The following is a 15996-nucleotide window of genomic DNA, read 5'->3' as shown; positions in this document are numbered from 1 at the left end:
GGTAATAAGGTTCAGAAATTCGGCATGGGAATTTTTGGGGGTTAGTTTTTGGTCTAGGGATTTTTTTGGGTTTGATTTTTGTCCCCGTTCGATCATTCCCGTCACTTGAGATCCGTAGTACCCCGCCTGGGTTTTACGGCTAGCGCACGTCTTCTAAATTTCGTGACATTTAAGAATATACTACAGCAGCCCAGGCTGTTTTCACTACTAAGGAGACTGAGAAAGCTAGGCACCCTGCGAAAAACAACCAGACGAGGTCGACGTTTAGTAACAAAACAGAGCAAAAGTACTAAAAAGTACTACATCAAAAGTTTCTTACAAATAAGAAATTCAACCACTATTAGAACGATATTCAAAAAGAACAGGAAACGATGTAGAAGTACGTTTATCGTTTGCTGCAGGATGTAGAAGGATGTAGACAATTCGGATGAAATTGCTGATCTTTCGTTTAATAAATTGACCTAAGACTTATGCATGGTGGGTGGGTGGGGGTCTTTACTTCAATACAATTCCGAGAAGTCTTGAGCTTAATCAGCGATTTGGCGGTGAAGTATCAGACTATGAGTAGTGAAATGATTACTTTAGCTTTGCAGCTAGATTTCACAAGTCAACACTCAGCGAGCCAGGCTGTTATCTACAGCGCAGAACTTAGCAAGAGAACCAGAGACACTCGCTCTTAATCCTCGTCTTCTTCATCACTAAAGTAAGAATTCTTTACTATTTTTCGTTTTCTCGAATTAGTGCCCTCACTTGAGCTGGACGCACCAGGATTGTTTGAGTCTTCACGAGAAGACATTCTGGCGCACTCGTCGATGACAGCACTTAAACTAAATTCATATGGGTCTTCACCACCATCCTCTTCTTCTTCCTCTTCTTCTTCCTCGTCGTCCCTGCAAGAATAGGAAAGTAACTTCTTTGACATGATTTTGCCCTGTAGCCTCTTCCAGACTCTTAAGAGCCCGTTCGCTTGACTGTATTCCGGAATAAGAATACACGGAATTATCTAAAATCTTTTGTTATGGCTTCAATTGCATGGTAAAATTCAGAAATTTGGTGGAAATAAATAGTTTAGATGATGGTAGCATTCCGATGAACAAAAAATTCTCGGTCGAAGAGATTTGCCACAACTTTCGCGCATTCTTTTTCCGCAACACGATCCATCATGGCTCTCACTAAGTTAGCCGAGGCGCTTTCCTGCCTTTTCGCTTGTCCCGATGAACTGCCGACAGACTGAAACAGGCTATTTGCTCTACGATTGGTCGAAAAATCTCGCCCACCTTCTGAACCAATCAAAAGTAAAACCAAAATTAATCGATACTTGCTCGCACAATTTTTCCTGCACTTGACGCCGAACACATACGCTCACTTTGAGATCTGATTGGTTCGTTAGATTGACAATCTCTTCGTATCACGATTGGTAATCTACCTTTCTGCAAACAGAATGCTGTGTTACATATGTTAAGTTATTTTTTGGGGTTTTAAGTAGCGATCATTTTCCGGGACTAACTTCTCACCTTTGTTCCTGTTTTTTCCTCTTCTTTTGTTTCTTTGGAGGAGGCTCTCGATCACCGAGCATGTTCTTTGGACACTGGTAACTCAAATGGCCATATTCCTATAATGAATTAACGAAAGATACAAATTGGATGAAAGCTGTTCAAGAAACGTCACTCTGTAAAAATGCTGAAAAACAAATAGTACCATGTGAAAGTGTTGCCAAAGAGGTTTCATTTGAATGGTAACACCATAGGATTTCATCCACAGACTCAAAAGTTAGAACTACATACTAAACAAATAGTACCATGTGACAGTACTGCTGAAGAGGTTTCATTTGAATGGTGACGCCATAAGATTTCATCCACAGACTCAACAGTTAGAACTTTATACTAAATAAATAGTACCATGTGAAAGTTCAGCCAAAGATGTTTCAAATGAATGGTCGCACCACAGGATTTCGTCCACAGACTCGAAAGTATTATCGGACACGACTCCTTCAAAAAAATTGACTGTCCCGAAGGAGGCTGGGAAATGACAAGGCGCCTTGCTGCAGGTTGTTGGTTGACACATCGAGACACAACATTACAGTGTTTTTTTGGTTGTTTGTTTTTGTTTTCTTTTTTCGCAAAATTAGCAAACACGTTTTCTCCAAAGCGAAGGGGAACGCTTTTGCGTTTGTCCACCAACATGGACGCCGCTACGTCAACTGAAAACCAGTAATCCAGGCACTTAGTAATCGTTACATGCATGTTTTCTCTCAGTTGATTTATTTATTTTTTAAATTAAACTGTACCTGTATCTCAGTAGTGTGCGAAGAAAACGTTTTTTGATTCATTTTCATTCGCACTGTAGCATGACCTTCCTGCGAGCATTATAATTCCGAATAAAGCATAGAATATATGAAACTTGTTCTGATAAATCAAAGCGTGGAAGCCGCCTCGTCCCCAGTCGCTCGCGATCACTTTTTAAGGAACATTTGAGGTATTAATTAAGGAGAGCGGGCCGGGGCGAAAGGAGTAGTGATGGGCTCGCTCTGATGTCGTTCCCATCATACCACACTCGTGCTTCTCGCTCGTTCCATGCTCCCCACTAAGCGTTGGGAACTGGACCCTGTTGAGGAGGCAGGCGTATAAGTCTCCCTAAGCAAGCCATGAAACTCGATAGGACACGCACATAACGTTATAGAACGCGTGGATCACATTGTTACAATGATTCCCTTCTACTAGTAGCAATCAAAGCGCAGCGCTTGAACATTCTAGAAGGCGCTCCACAACTCGACAGTCAGGGTTCCCACAGACGGGCCCAAAGACAACCCTTTTTTTCAAGGCTTAACTTGGCTTTTAGAGACTCAGGCCACGATTGCGATCTAAATCAGTGGAAAAATGATATTCACACGTATACAGATATATACCGGCTAACAAGTTTTGCTTTTCCCGCAAAGACAAGGCAATTATATCCACTCAAGGTGTTTGTAGTTTAAGTTAGTCAATATACAGGTGAATTTGCAGTACTGACGTCAAACAGCCAATTAGTGGTCGTTAGGTTCATAGACTTCAGGAAACGTAGAATTTAGAGATTCCTGTAACTGAGTTACTCTGCCTCTACTCTTCGAAATCCAAATTCAGGACTTCGCAAGGGCCTCTTAGAACCTTGCAATGATTCATTTCATTACTCAATGACTTTTAAAGATTGCAAGGATGTTTTAAAGGCCTTGGGAAAAAGAATATTCGGAGACACGATACAATCGAGGAAAATATAGGAGCCTTGTGGTCATCACGAATATTGAAACACAAAGAAACAACAAATACTGTCCGCCAAAATAAAATTACTTAAATTTTTTTCGATTCTAATGAATAACAGTTTGGATCCTTATCTTACAATGTTAGAATACCACACGAGTGTTAGTCAGGGAATGTCTCATTGTTTTTTTCCACTGATCAAGATCATGAACAATATATCATTAATCTTAAAAGCAATCTTAATTACTGGAGACGAGGGGCCCAATGAATATTGCACTCTTTCTTTTTTATGAGAATCAGTATTTCATAAGAACATCGAGGCTGAAATTTGCGAAAATTTAAGAATATTTTAAGAATAAACCTGAGGCTGAAATTGTGAAAAGAATATAATTTCGTGCGTTGAAAATCTGTAAATACAATACAATGATGTGTTTTTACTTAACTGTATAAAATTATTCCTTTCTCTAACCGGCAAAACTAGCCAACAAACGGAACACTCTTCACTAGCGATAGCCAAATGTTCAATGATGAGCGGCAGATGTAATGTATTTGCGCAGTACAAAATATGTACAATGCAAAAGACATGAACGAAACCGCAAAATTTTTCACGATAAATTCTTTCTTTTTTAAATAACAAATCTAGAAGACAAGTAAAACAAAAAGCCATATGTTCGATGCAAATAAAGTATCATATCAGGCTTTATTGCCTACAGTCTGGCTATAATTAAGAATATTACAAGAACATTTTCAGCCTAAAATCGGCAGAAAAATAGGAATATTCAGCCTGGGTCAGAAAAACAATATTCTTATAAAAAAGAAAGAGTGTATCGTAGGGCTAACATTAGAGTTAACTCAGTTAAAAAGGGGAGCCTCAGCGACGCTAGTCCTCAGAGATGACTGACAACAGTCTTTGACAAATACAGCAATAGAAACTGAATGGGTTCTCTGTTTCCCTTAAAGGGGTTGTGTCGCTGTTGGCTACCACAGTCGAACCTCCGCTAACGACCACCTTTTTTCGTCCCGCCGGACAAAAAATCCATACATTGACTCTTGTTTAAAACCTCTCTACAACGGCCACTTTTTTGTGTCCCCAAGGTGGCCGTTGTTATTTGCTAACAATGCCCGTTACGCGTCCTTATTCGCCATAAAACTTGAGGAATTACTTGTGAATATTCCTCCAAAAGCATCATATCAAACGTTACAAACAAAGAAACTGAACTTTGAAAAACTGTTAGGGTAACAAGTTTTCAAACACCATAATTGTAATCCGTTTCAATCTTTTTCAAGTTTGTTCATTCGTTCCTTTTGTATTTGTTGGTTTATGTTTCACTCAGTTTTGTGACATCTCTCACGTTTTAAATTTTGATTTATTTGTGACACAGTTTCTTGAACTACGCTGCCAAAAACGCATAAAAATCAGTTAAAATTACCACAACAGCAGTAGTATTGTTCTGAACTTAGAATTATGTGTGTCAGTAGAAGATGATATAATATAATGCGGACTGCAGCCGTTTTGAGTGATGATGAATTTACACAAAAATTCAGTGAAGCTAAAACTACTGGCCACTACCAATACAGAGATATTGGAGACAGACACCAACTAGTTTCCCTCGCAACCGCTTTTATCTCGTCACGCAACGCTCCTAGGGGAGGAGCATTGCGTGACGAGACAGAAACGGCAGCGGGGGAAACTACAAGTTAACTGGTCCATGATCACTGCCCCGCGTACCAAGTCACAGAAGATCGCGTACAAATCACGCACTCTCTCCTCCGCAGACGTAAATGACACAAACCTGTGTCTCTCGGAGAAAAAGTCGAAAGTAGCTTCTCATGCGTTCCGCGCTTGCCACACTTTATTGGAGTCTGTGCGTGTTTTGTGCACTGTTTGAAAAACTTTATTAATATACCTCCACCATTATAAGGGACACATTAACAAGAGCGTTACTTAATTTACTTTTAGAGGAAAGAATTGTAACATCACAAAATTCCAACCTGGAAATTATGGATGATTGGTTGGCATATTCGGAGACACTTACCCCACACTCGTAACATGTGGATTTGTCTGGATAATTCTTCCTTCTGATAAACTCTGTGGCTCGTCCGTTATCGTTTGCGATGCAGCATTTTATCGTACGACCAAACATCTAAGAGAAACGAAGAGCTAACTTCAGCAAAACAAAGTTACAGTAACATGACATATAAATGTAAGAGCCAATTGCAAAGAACGGCGGAGAAACAAACTTCAAACGTTTTCAACATTTTCGTTTATAGGTCCAACTTATAAGTCCAACTTTTAAGTTGTTTTTGTTTTTGTTTATCCAAAATATAAAGCGCAAACAGAGCAAATTCAATACGGGCATTTGCATATGCATATTAATTAATGTGTGATCGATAGACTTGTATTTAGGCTTGAAGAAGAAGTAACAATCCTTGGTAGGTAAACAGAGTTATATATGGTGGCGAGTAGACTTATCTTGGTGGCGACGGATAACCACGAAACCAATAATACCTGTTTTCTGTTTATTGCTGTTACTGCCTTGTGGGCCATCTGTCGATCCAAAAACAGCACAAATGCCACACCTTTACTTTCTCTTGTATCCTTGTCTCTCAGAATGGTAACCCTTGAAGAAAAAACAAACAAACAAACAAACAAATACAAAAAGGTATGTAAACAACAACAGAAAGGAACGGAGAATAATGATGTACATGTATCTGTTTTACAGATAAACAATTTACATAAAGCTCTTGAATTGGATTCTACCACAGGCAATAGAGACCTTAAGATCCGACGACCGGCGACCGCAATGAGAACGTCACAAAAGCAATAGGTTTAATAACCAAAACAACAACTTTGCACGTGCATCACGATTTTTGTACATTTCTTTGCAGTCACTGCACGACTACAACGTGAAAATGCCTAATTTCACGTTGTACAGAGGAAGAACACAAGCGACTACGAAATTTCCTCCCTCTTTCTGAACTTGGATATTGATGGATGTGGTTCTTAGGAATTTAACGTTAGAAGGGTTCGCCTACATAAGACAAAGTTAGTGACTTGGAGTAATCGCGATGAAGATTGAAAGAATGCTACTGATTCACTTTTTCAGCGACGTTTCCTCTGCTGTCGCCGTCCTCGGATCTAAAGGTCCCTGTCTGGTTTCCCTGTAACCCCTTAATTCAACGTTAATATTAGCTTGCGTTTTCTCCACACTCCTGGTCACTTTAGAAAAAAGAGGGAAACCGGACCAAACGAACTTTTCACGAAGACTTCGGGAAGTTTTACTCAGGACAGGTTAAAAAAAATGGCCAAGCTTAAGCAACAACGACGGCAACGTCAACGGGGACGGCAAAAAAGCAGTTGCTTTAGATTGACAAAACAACGACTTTGCAAGTGCATCACACTTTTTTGTACATTTCTTTGCCGCTTTTGCACGACTACGACGTGAAATTGTCTAATTTTACTTTTTAGGCAGGACTTAAACAGGCCACGACGAAATTTTATTCCCTTTCTAAACTTGAATATGGTTCTTACAAATTCAACTCCCGGAGGGTTCGCTTAAAGTGAGTTAGAGTAATCTTGATAAAGACCGAAAGAACGCAAATTCATTTTTGAAGCGACGATTTCGCTGCCGTCGCTTCGTCCGATCGTAAAGTCCAGAAACAACTGCGGGAAAGATTTCGGCTCCAGTTTCCTTCTTGATTCTAAAGTCGCTCTCTCCTCCGCAGAGGCTGGCTCCCGCTGGGTATCCCAATAAAAATAGCAATAATCGAAAAATAGAAAGCGCGTGGAGTATGATGGGAAGAGGGAAAATCGTGCCCCGCGCGCTTTCTTTTTCTTTTTCCCCTGCCCTCCCCACGATACAAAGAGGTCTCTGCGGAGGAGAGAGTCTAAAGTCGTGAATTCTCCGTACTTTTTCTATATGATAACGATAGGTAAAATTTGTTTAACAATCAAGATCACTTGTTTAATGTTTTTTTCAAGACCTTTTTGTTTAATTGAGCAGTGCAAATAAATTATAAGGAGAAATTAAACATTGGTCACTCTTAGGGTTTAGACACAGAAACTTTAGCAATGCACTTGGCAATTTTACTAGGAAGAAAAAGAGGAAAAACAAACAATTTTATGACATGTCTATCCTTTTGCAACCAAAACACTCTGATTTCTACCTGGCTTACCTTCAAAGCTAGAATTACTATGTGAAAAGGGTTTTGAGCTTGGTGGGGTTCATTCTGGTAGGGACAGAGACAGGGATGCATGTTGTAAAATTAGAATCAAACCCATGAAAGAGACCAATTTAGGCATGGCTCAGGCCCCTAAAGAGTACCAAAACAAGTAGCAACTCATTCTTGAACAAACAGCCAAATCCTCACTGGTAAATCTTAGATTTTGTCCCTTTGTAAAAAATATACAAGTCAACTAGAAAATTACACAAGGATTAGTTAAATTTTTTCCCAATATTTTGATCGGTCAGTTACGAGACAAGACCGAGCATAAATTTCTTTGGCCAGACATCGTGTTCGGCCACCATCCAAAAGATTATTTTGAGCCCTCAGGAGTAAAACACAATATGTTGTCTACTTACTTCACAACCTTTCCATACTTCTCAAATATCTGTTAATCAAAACAAAACAGCCAAATTAATAATGATAATAATTTAACAGTAATAATAACTCTTTTAAAGGTTGATTAGAAATCTAGATATTTCATTTCTCAAGTTGCAGTGATGAATGGGGATTTGATTTTTATTACAACTGTATGTGATTCCTGTTTTAACATGTTCATATAATAAGGGTCAAAGATCAAACTTCACATGGGACAAACTTACTGCTAATGAGCAAGAATGATAGTTTTTCTCATTACCTGCATCAGGTTTATCTCATGTGAAGTTTGTTGTTGACCATAAAGACATCTAACATATGGCAGACAAACATATAGGCCCAGTTCCTGAAATGCCGACTAGCGTTGATCCAGGATTGAAATTTTGTTCTGTTTTTGTATTTTACATTGCTTAGGGTAACACTTTGTGTTATCACTACTGTATCTCATATTAACGGCTCAACAGTATTTATTTCTGTAACACTGAGTTGCATTTTCTTAGACGAGAAAACCATGCTTGAAATTTGGCTTAATCCTGGGTTAAACTTAACCATCTTTTGAGGAACCAGGCCATGCTGTTTAAACCCTGATATCTAACAGGGATCTGAGATATATCCACCATGAAAGAAGTCTCCCACACCTGGGAGTCACCTCTAAAGGTGGAAGCTCCCAGATGTCTCAAGCATCCATCTGTTTTTTTTTTTTTTAAGTGATGCAATTGAATGAAGCTGTAGGTCTTGAATCACTTTATTATACTTTCGGCTACCATACTTGTTGCATTGTTTGACAAAGGAAAAAAATACACTTAAAGGATTGAAGTTCACATATAAAAGATGACATATAAAGCATCCAGATCAAAACAGCCAACAACATTGCTCATCATTAGACAAAAACAGCTAAATAAAACATTACCATCATTTATACATTTTGTATACTATTAAACTTACATACAGATATACATTGTAGGGGCATAAGCCTGTCCTCTCCTCACCCCCACCGCCACCCCCACCCCCCCCCCCCCCCCAAAGGAAGAGAATGGAAACAAAATGATGACATGTACCTTATGCAAATCATTGTTAGTAAGTGAATAAGGTAGGTTTCCAACATACACTGTAGACTTGCTGGGTGCTAGTCCTCCACTCATTACAACTGAAAAGCCAAACAATGTTCTAAAAGAGAGATTTAAACGAAATGCGGAAGTGAGCATCAGGTTGATTAATTAAGGCATAGCACATGAATTTTAAAAAAAAGATGAATTCCATTGCTTGTCCCTTGGGTAAGCAGCTCTCAAATTTTGCTAGCTTGCCCAGGACCACTTCATAAGAAAGTAAGCTTTAAAAGTTATTCCCCCAGCAAGAAAATCTAGTTGCCTGGACCATGAAACGGAAATTTTTTCGAGCCCTATAGTAAGGAAATTATGGCAGGAAGGAGGGAAGGGGAAAGATATTTAGGTCTCATCATTTCTGTCAAACAACTGTAATATTGCTTTCAATTTTTGAATTTTCTGTACTTGCCTAATGGGAGATTGCCAAACAGAAATGTAGGTGCAGGAGAGATTACTTTTCTATCAGAGAAGCAGTATTGAAAGTTTATGTTTGAGACTACATGTATCTTACCACTTAGCAACAAGTGGTAGTTGGTACATTAAACATAGCATAAACTCTTACTGGTAGGTGCCATTAGTGCAGGAGACATAAAACTCCTGATTTTGGCTGCTGCTGTGCGGTTACATTTCAAGTGAGAGGCTTTTACTAATAATAACCAATCACTTTGACATCCCAGGGGAGTACTGTGGATTTCAAGTGATAGGGATGATCAAAGTACTTTGGGTTTGAAGTTTTTGATTCCACGATCTTTTAATTTTGTGACTTGTTATAAACTATTATTGCAAGAGACACAAAATTAAAGACCCACTCAGGGTTTGAGCTAGGATTTGATCACTGGGGGACAATTTGTCCCCTTGGCTAAAATTTTGGGGGACATTATTTTTTTTATTTTTAGGGGGACAGAAATTTGTACACCCTTCTGCTGATGCAAAGGGGTTTGTCTTCTTAGATTTCTGACAAAAATAGCTGAACATCGCCTGAGACCTTTTCATAGCGCAACCACATGTGATCTCGTGATTTTTTTGGTTTCCTTCTATCCTCATCCGTTTCTTCCTGATTAATACACTGTTCTTCTCCTGTATCATTTTTCCCTGATTCACTCTGGCTTTGATTTGAAGTGAAAAAGCTTTCTAATGTTCGAACATGTTTTCGATGTGACATGTTAACGATTGCCAGGCACGTTCACCATGCTTGGTTAGAGCATGAAACTGTGTTCAGTAGAGCATGACTGAAACGTGACTTTAGAATGATAAAATATACTTTCCATGTTCTGTTTTAGCTTGCAATTTCTGTACTGAACTAAATCTCTTCGTGTGTGCTTCCTTTCGAGATTTTTCCCTAAATTTTGAAGGGGACAAATTGTCCCCTTGGCCACTTTTTTAAGGGACAATTTCAATTGCAGTGCGGGATTGGCGCAATGGCGCGGCCTGGCTCAAACCCTGCCCACTAATAAGGTAGAAAGCAAACTCAATCTAAAGAAAATGCTTAGTCGTTGTGATGAATTAGTAAAATTAATGTGTGAATAGCTGCCAACTTGATACATTATTTACATACATGTATACACTTTTCAGCCTACCTTGAACGCCAGTGGAAGGGTTCTTCCACAAAAATTTCATGGGGGTGTGCGGCACACTTCCTGAAACCCTTACCCTATTTCAGACCAAAATCTGTGATTTTCCCTACCCCATTTCAGATTTGATCAACAAAATTAATTTGATACCCTGTTTCAGACCTGACCCCTGACTACACGGTTGGGATAAACATTAAAAGGGAAATGGTCTTATCGCGTAATGATGAAGAAGTAGCTTCTTCTGAAAACATAACCAATTCAAGACTAGAGTGCACAAACCATACCCTATTTCAGAATTGATACCCTATTTCAGACCAAAACAGCTAAAATACCATACCCTTTGGCACCGCACATACCTATATAGTGAATGGCCACCAACAAATATGTGCATGTCAGGGAAACTGGTCGTTTTGATACAAAGTTGTTTCGATACAGGTCCTTTTGATACGAACTCAAGCAGTGAAATTGCACTTAAATGTTGATCACTTCAAGTAAAGTTTGAAATTGAACAAGAAATTGAACAAGAAAAATATTTTGGGGTTTCTACATTGCTGTAAATCTGTTGATTTTGATTTTGATTTTTCTTATGTCAATATTATGAAAGTAATGCATGCATAAATAATAATTTATGGGAAGAGCAAAATTGTAATAGGGTTTTAAATTAATTCATTAATACCAGAGTTTTACCTATCATGGTGAGAAATTAATATTCGATTTCAAGCAGCCAATTTTCAGTTTTCGACTTTATCTGCTATTTTCATTAATGTTACCAAAGCTAGAGAAAAAGGATCGAAATATTGATCACCTTCCTTTCAAGACATTGACAATATCAAGTTTTTCAATTCGAGTCATGCATATAGGTTCAGATCAAATCATCCATAGGTTGTCATCAGCTGCCGGAAGAACGGGTGCTTGACCTGAAAATAAACATTGATGTCCTATTGATAAACTTCTGGGAGTGTAGTTACTAGAACGAAGTGGTTATTCAAATGTCGGAATCCAAAGACCCCTCTAATCTGACATAACTGCTCTTTTCTTACCTTAAATTTTATCTATTCGAAGACTGGTTGCGCATGGGTGAAGCCCCGTCCGCCATATTGAAACCGCAGACGATTACTGTCGAAAGCGTCGGCGTGGCTACCAAGCTGGTAGTCTTTTCAAAACATCCACGCCGTGGTAAACATATTGACCTCGTGTTTTTGGCGTGTTTTCGTTATTTGTGGCGGCTAATAGGCTCACTTCCTGGCGTGACGACGTTATAATGACCATTCTTAATATATTCATCGAAAGTTTTCGACAGTTAAATTGGCCTGATGCCTCCCTTGTCGCATGAACCTCAGGGTTTGAAGTTCTTACAGGTTGTTGTGACGTTGTTGACAGCCATTCATGTTCGAGAACTTTTCGCCGATGATGTGCTTTACAGCGACTGGCTGCAGACATTTCCGAAACCTGACTTTAGAACTAATTTCACGTTAAGATCAAATCAAGGCACCGGTTCGTTTAAGGAAGTTCGTCATGGGCTGAATGTGGATCCATTTTATGTTCGTGTTTATGCGAAGCCTCTGCAAGGAAACAACAGTAGGTTTTCTTTCAATGGCATCGGTTCTAGCCAGTCTTCACCCTCAAGAAGTTCTTACGGTGGCCTAATTTTTGCTTATAATTCGGAGTTTGTTCGAATTTGGGCTCCTACGAGTGCGAATGGCCATATTGTATTCGTGAAAGACGGCTGGGGAGGCGAAGAAAATACTCAAGAATCGGACGAGGCAGAAGTTATTGTTGAGGTATGGAAGGATGGCTCGGCGCCAGCTTTTCAAATCGAACTTGTTATCAACACCCACGTTCCAAACCTAACCTACCATCTAGTTGATCACGAGTTAAGAAAATTACCAGAGAGAGTTATAGTCAGGATTTCCCCTGCTGAAAGCTCTGACAATGCAGGTTTTTGGTTTCATGGAGTGGGAGCTTCGCAAAATCCAAATCCTACCAGTAACTTTGGTGGGGTGATATTCGCATATAATGAAAAGTATGTGCGTTTATGGGCCCCAGATGGTGTTAACAATAACACTGGCTGCATTTTTGTAGGTAAGGAGTGGGGTGGTGGAGTTAACTCTGAGAGGGCCTCAAAATGTAAAGTAGAGGCACGACTCTGGGTTAACCAACTTCCAACACCTACTTTCCAGCAAGATTGGTTTCCTTTTAAGGGGCAAAGAGATCAAAACTCATTCAAGGAAATCGTCCATGGTAAAAATCAATTGCCGTCACTTGTTCTTGTTCAACTTAGAGCAATCAATGGAAGGAACGTGGGCTATGTCTTTGAAGCCCAAGGTGCAGTTCAGTCTGACGATGATGGGAACAATGAGTACGGAGGTGTTGTGTTTGCCTATGATGAAAACAGAGTCCGTATCTGGGCTCCAAGTAGAAATGATGGATCGAAGAAAGGTTATCCACTCCTGGTGAAAAGTGGTTGGGGATATGGCTCCAATTTACAAGCAGGGCATGATGAGGTGCATGTTAGAGTTTTGGTTTACTACAGTATCTGCAACACATCAACCAAGATCCTTTACGAAGGCAAACAGTGCATTAACAAAGTTCATGACTCCTACAAGTTTGTGATTTCACAGTGGTCTGAATGCTCCAGTATATGCAACAACGGAACGAAGACAAGATCTTTTACAGGTGATTTGTATGTTGTTTAAATGTACATGTAATGGCTTGCAGGGAAATGAATCAATTGAGTGGAACATTAATATTAAATTATTCACATCTTTCGGTAAGATTCTTTTACAGTGGAAGGGTTAGAGGGCTTATTTATTACCACGCACCACAAGCAATTGAGCATTGAGATCTTATTCACTGCACGAAGCTGCTGTTATCATTAAGTTTTGACTTGTCAAGTACCCATTTTCTACATACAGGGGTTTCAATAAAAATTGAAGTAGCCAGCAGTTTGGATATAGAGTAACCAACTGTATCAACAAGGGGCCGGTTGTCCCCCTTTCTGGAGGTGGGGGGAGGTCTAAGCATGTTCGGCCCCAGAAAATTTTGAAATTTCAAACCCTAAAAATGTGATTTTCAGCGTTCTGGGGGCTAAATTTTAGGACAAAAGAGCATGTTTTTCATTCAAGAAAATGTAGCTTTCACTGTATCAGTCACAATCAATTCCTACAAGCAATGAACAAATGATGAAAACTAAATTACGTACTTTTGCATGTAAACAAATTCTGCTTAAACCTATAAGAAACTTTTGAAAAAATGACTGAATTATAGCGTTCACATGACTAAAGCATAATGTAAAACCAGTAGGCCTTCATAGTTCAAATCATAGTTACATTTTCATTCAGATTTTATGATGTATTTTTTGTTTATAACATTATTCAAACTAGTTGTTCTTCTTTCTGTAAAAAAGTAGCCGACCTCTATGAGCAGAGTAGCCGGTTCTGTTAGGTCGGCCATCGGTGCTTATTGAAACCCCTGACCTACTAATTTATTTGCCCCCTGTAGGTGTATGTTAACAAAAGCCTGCGAAGGCTTAAAACAATATACGCTAATTTGAAAAGGTTTTTTGAATGAGAAGTTTTGTACAGAATGATTTGTACATTCCATAGCTCAAGCTGAAAAGCCCACTTATCATTTTTGTACTACGTTGTACTACATTATTTTACTCACTACTTGTACACAAATTCAAATGATTTTATTTTTTCTTTTAATTGATTATACAAAACGAAAGGTAAAAAAATAAATTTAAATTAAATAATTAAAAAAACAAGGAAAACCGAAAAGAAAAGAATTTAACCATTTATCCATTAATAATTTTATTGTTTAAATAAATAGCGCATGACAATGCTCTTACCCTAAGCTTGATTTGTACTTTTTACCATGCTTTGTACCCTGAATGAAAATTTATCACTTTGGAAGTTAAAGTTGGTTGTGATTATTTTCAGGTTGTGATGTAACATCAAAAGAAACTGTCCATTCATGTAATTTTGAGGATGGTTCATTTTGTGGCTGGAGTAATGAACGAGGATCAGGCTCTTTGAGATGGGTGATTACAAATGCCTCTACTCCGGCAGTTAACACAGGACCATTGTGGGGGCATCCTAAAGGCTCATTCTATGCTTATACTGATACGACCGATGCTACTTTAGGCGAGGAAGGTGAGTGAAATTCTCTGAGGAATGCATCCTCAGTGACACAGGGGCAGTGATTTAGGTGGGGAGAAATGATACCACAAAAGTTTTCTACTCTAGCCTTCACCACAGATGAAACTAAACCTCTGGTTAAAGTCCATCTTCAAGCCAGTGCCAAAATAGTTAGTCTGGGCCCCCCAGCTGTGTACATACCAGGATTTGAGTATGCATCATGATTGGCGAGCCCTAGGATTTCACGGTAATGATCGTATCCAGTTACCATGTCGTTACCGTGATCTTGAAATAACGGAACCGAAAAATAGTTTCTCAGTGACATATCCTGATATGTTTAAACTAAAGGATCAAAATACACAAATATAATATTTTTCCACTTGGATTCTTAACTAGTAGAGCAATTCTGTATGACTCAGCTTGTGTATATACAAACTTTTAACAAACGTTACCTTTTTTTTTTTCGTCCACCACCTTGAATTCTGTTCCCAAAGTGCATCGCATGTAACTGATGAAAGATGTTTTGCAGTTAATACTAGCGATTGTTACAACTTCCAGTTCCAAGAGAAAAAGTATGATACTCCAAAAGTTTAAAAACATTTAGAAGGTGGTCTTTTAGTGACAATTTCACTGTTGAAACTGATGATGAGGCCCAAATCTCTTTATGAAAAGACAATAGATCTGTAATGCACATTTCAAGTGAGTATACCTATTGGTTGGATGGAAGAGGAGTCTGGAGTTTTTGACACCTAAAGCACACACATTTAACACTTAAATTGACCTCCTTCTGACATTTTATTAGACATTGAAGTTTTTTGTAAGTAATAGTACACTTTGATGTTCTTTAATTTAAAAGTATGTTTAACAACATGTTACTGTACATTAAAAGAAATAAAAGTGGGTTCCCATGAATTTTCACAGAACCAAAAAATTGTTACTGATGGTTTCCCATGATCTCTGGGATTTGAATCCTAGACCTTGGATTGGTTGGTTAAAGTGCCAATGTTCCATCAGCCAATCAATTTGAGAGGAAATTCAAAGTGAACTTCTGATAATTATTTATTGAGTTTGTTAGCTACAGTGTATCACTGGGTCTTCAAGCAGCTTGTGATACAATGTAAAGATGATGAACTAGGTACTCTGTAGCAGGTGCCTCAGATCAAAGGTGTTGGGGCCAAGAGTGCAAAGGCAGTAGTACAGTTGAACCACTCCACAATGGCCACCTTGGGGGCAGAAGAAAGTGGCCGTTGTGGGGAGGTAGGGGTATACAGTAATATGCAAGGCTGTGCTCTTACAGCGCCCGGTTATCTGAGGTGACTAACATTTAGCTTTGAGCGAGTTAAAAAAAATT

At 38.9% G+C, this 15996-nt stretch overlaps 2 protein-coding genes across 3 annotated transcripts in view; one reads left to right on the top strand and one right to left on the bottom strand.

Moving 5' to 3' along the window:
* Window positions 1-361: 361 nt before the first annotated feature.
* Window positions 362-11638, bottom strand: LOC140953691 (zinc finger CCHC-type and RNA-binding motif-containing protein 1-like). Of its 2 annotated transcripts, XM_073403101.1 has the most exons (8): window positions 11547-11631; window positions 11312-11423; window positions 8891-8999; window positions 7817-7845; window positions 5743-5854; window positions 5270-5377; window positions 1515-1612; window positions 362-890 (listed from the first exon to the last, which is right to left on the bottom strand). In XM_073403101.1, exons 2-8 carry the CDS (start codon window positions 11356-11358, stop codon window positions 677-679), a joined length of 717 nt encoding a protein of 238 aa, XP_073259202.1. In that variant the 5' UTR covers window positions 11359-11423; window positions 11547-11631; the 3' UTR covers window positions 362-676. The 2 variants fall into 2 exon arrangements, with proteins under 2 accessions (XP_073259202.1, XP_073259207.1); XM_073403106.1 differs by lacking the exon at window positions 11312-11423 and having other exon boundaries at window positions 367-890; window positions 11547-11638.
* Window positions 11639-11686: 48 nt separating this feature from the next.
* LOC140953683 (uncharacterized) overlaps window positions 11687-15996 on the top strand; it is a 45708-nt gene continuing 41398 nt past the window's right edge. Inside the window, exons 1-2 of the mRNA XM_073403093.1 lie at window positions 11687-13182; window positions 14448-14660. Coding sequence (XP_073259194.1) covers window positions 11820-13182; window positions 14448-14660 — 1576 coding nt within the window. The 5' untranslated portion in view covers window positions 11687-11819. The remainder of the gene's footprint in view (window positions 13183-14447; window positions 14661-15996) is intronic.

This window comes from Porites lutea, chromosome 1 (genome assembly GCF_958299795.1).
Source record: "Porites lutea chromosome 1, jaPorLute2.1, whole genome shotgun sequence".
NCBI classification, from domain to species: domain Eukaryota; kingdom Metazoa; phylum Cnidaria; class Anthozoa; order Scleractinia; family Poritidae; genus Porites; species Porites lutea.
The sequence above is the reverse complement of the archived record's forward strand: the minus strand, read 5'-3'. Positions and strand labels throughout refer to the sequence as shown.

What these genes read in the sequence shown, in the direction of transcription:
- LOC140953691 (XM_073403101.1), bottom strand. Translation starts at nt 11,358, where the DNA reads ATGACTCGAATTGAAAAACTTGATATTGTCAATGTCTTGAAAGGAAG. An exon ending in GTCAATGTCTTGAAAGGAAG is followed by an intron (nt 9,000 to 11,311) that starts GTGATCAATATT and finishes TCTCTCTTTTAG; the next exon opens with AACATTGTTTGGCTTTTCAG. An exon ending in CCACATGTTACGAGTGTGGG is followed by an intron (nt 1,613 to 5,269) that starts GTAAGTGTCTCC and finishes AATTCATTATAG; the next exon opens with GAATATGGCCATTTGAGTTA.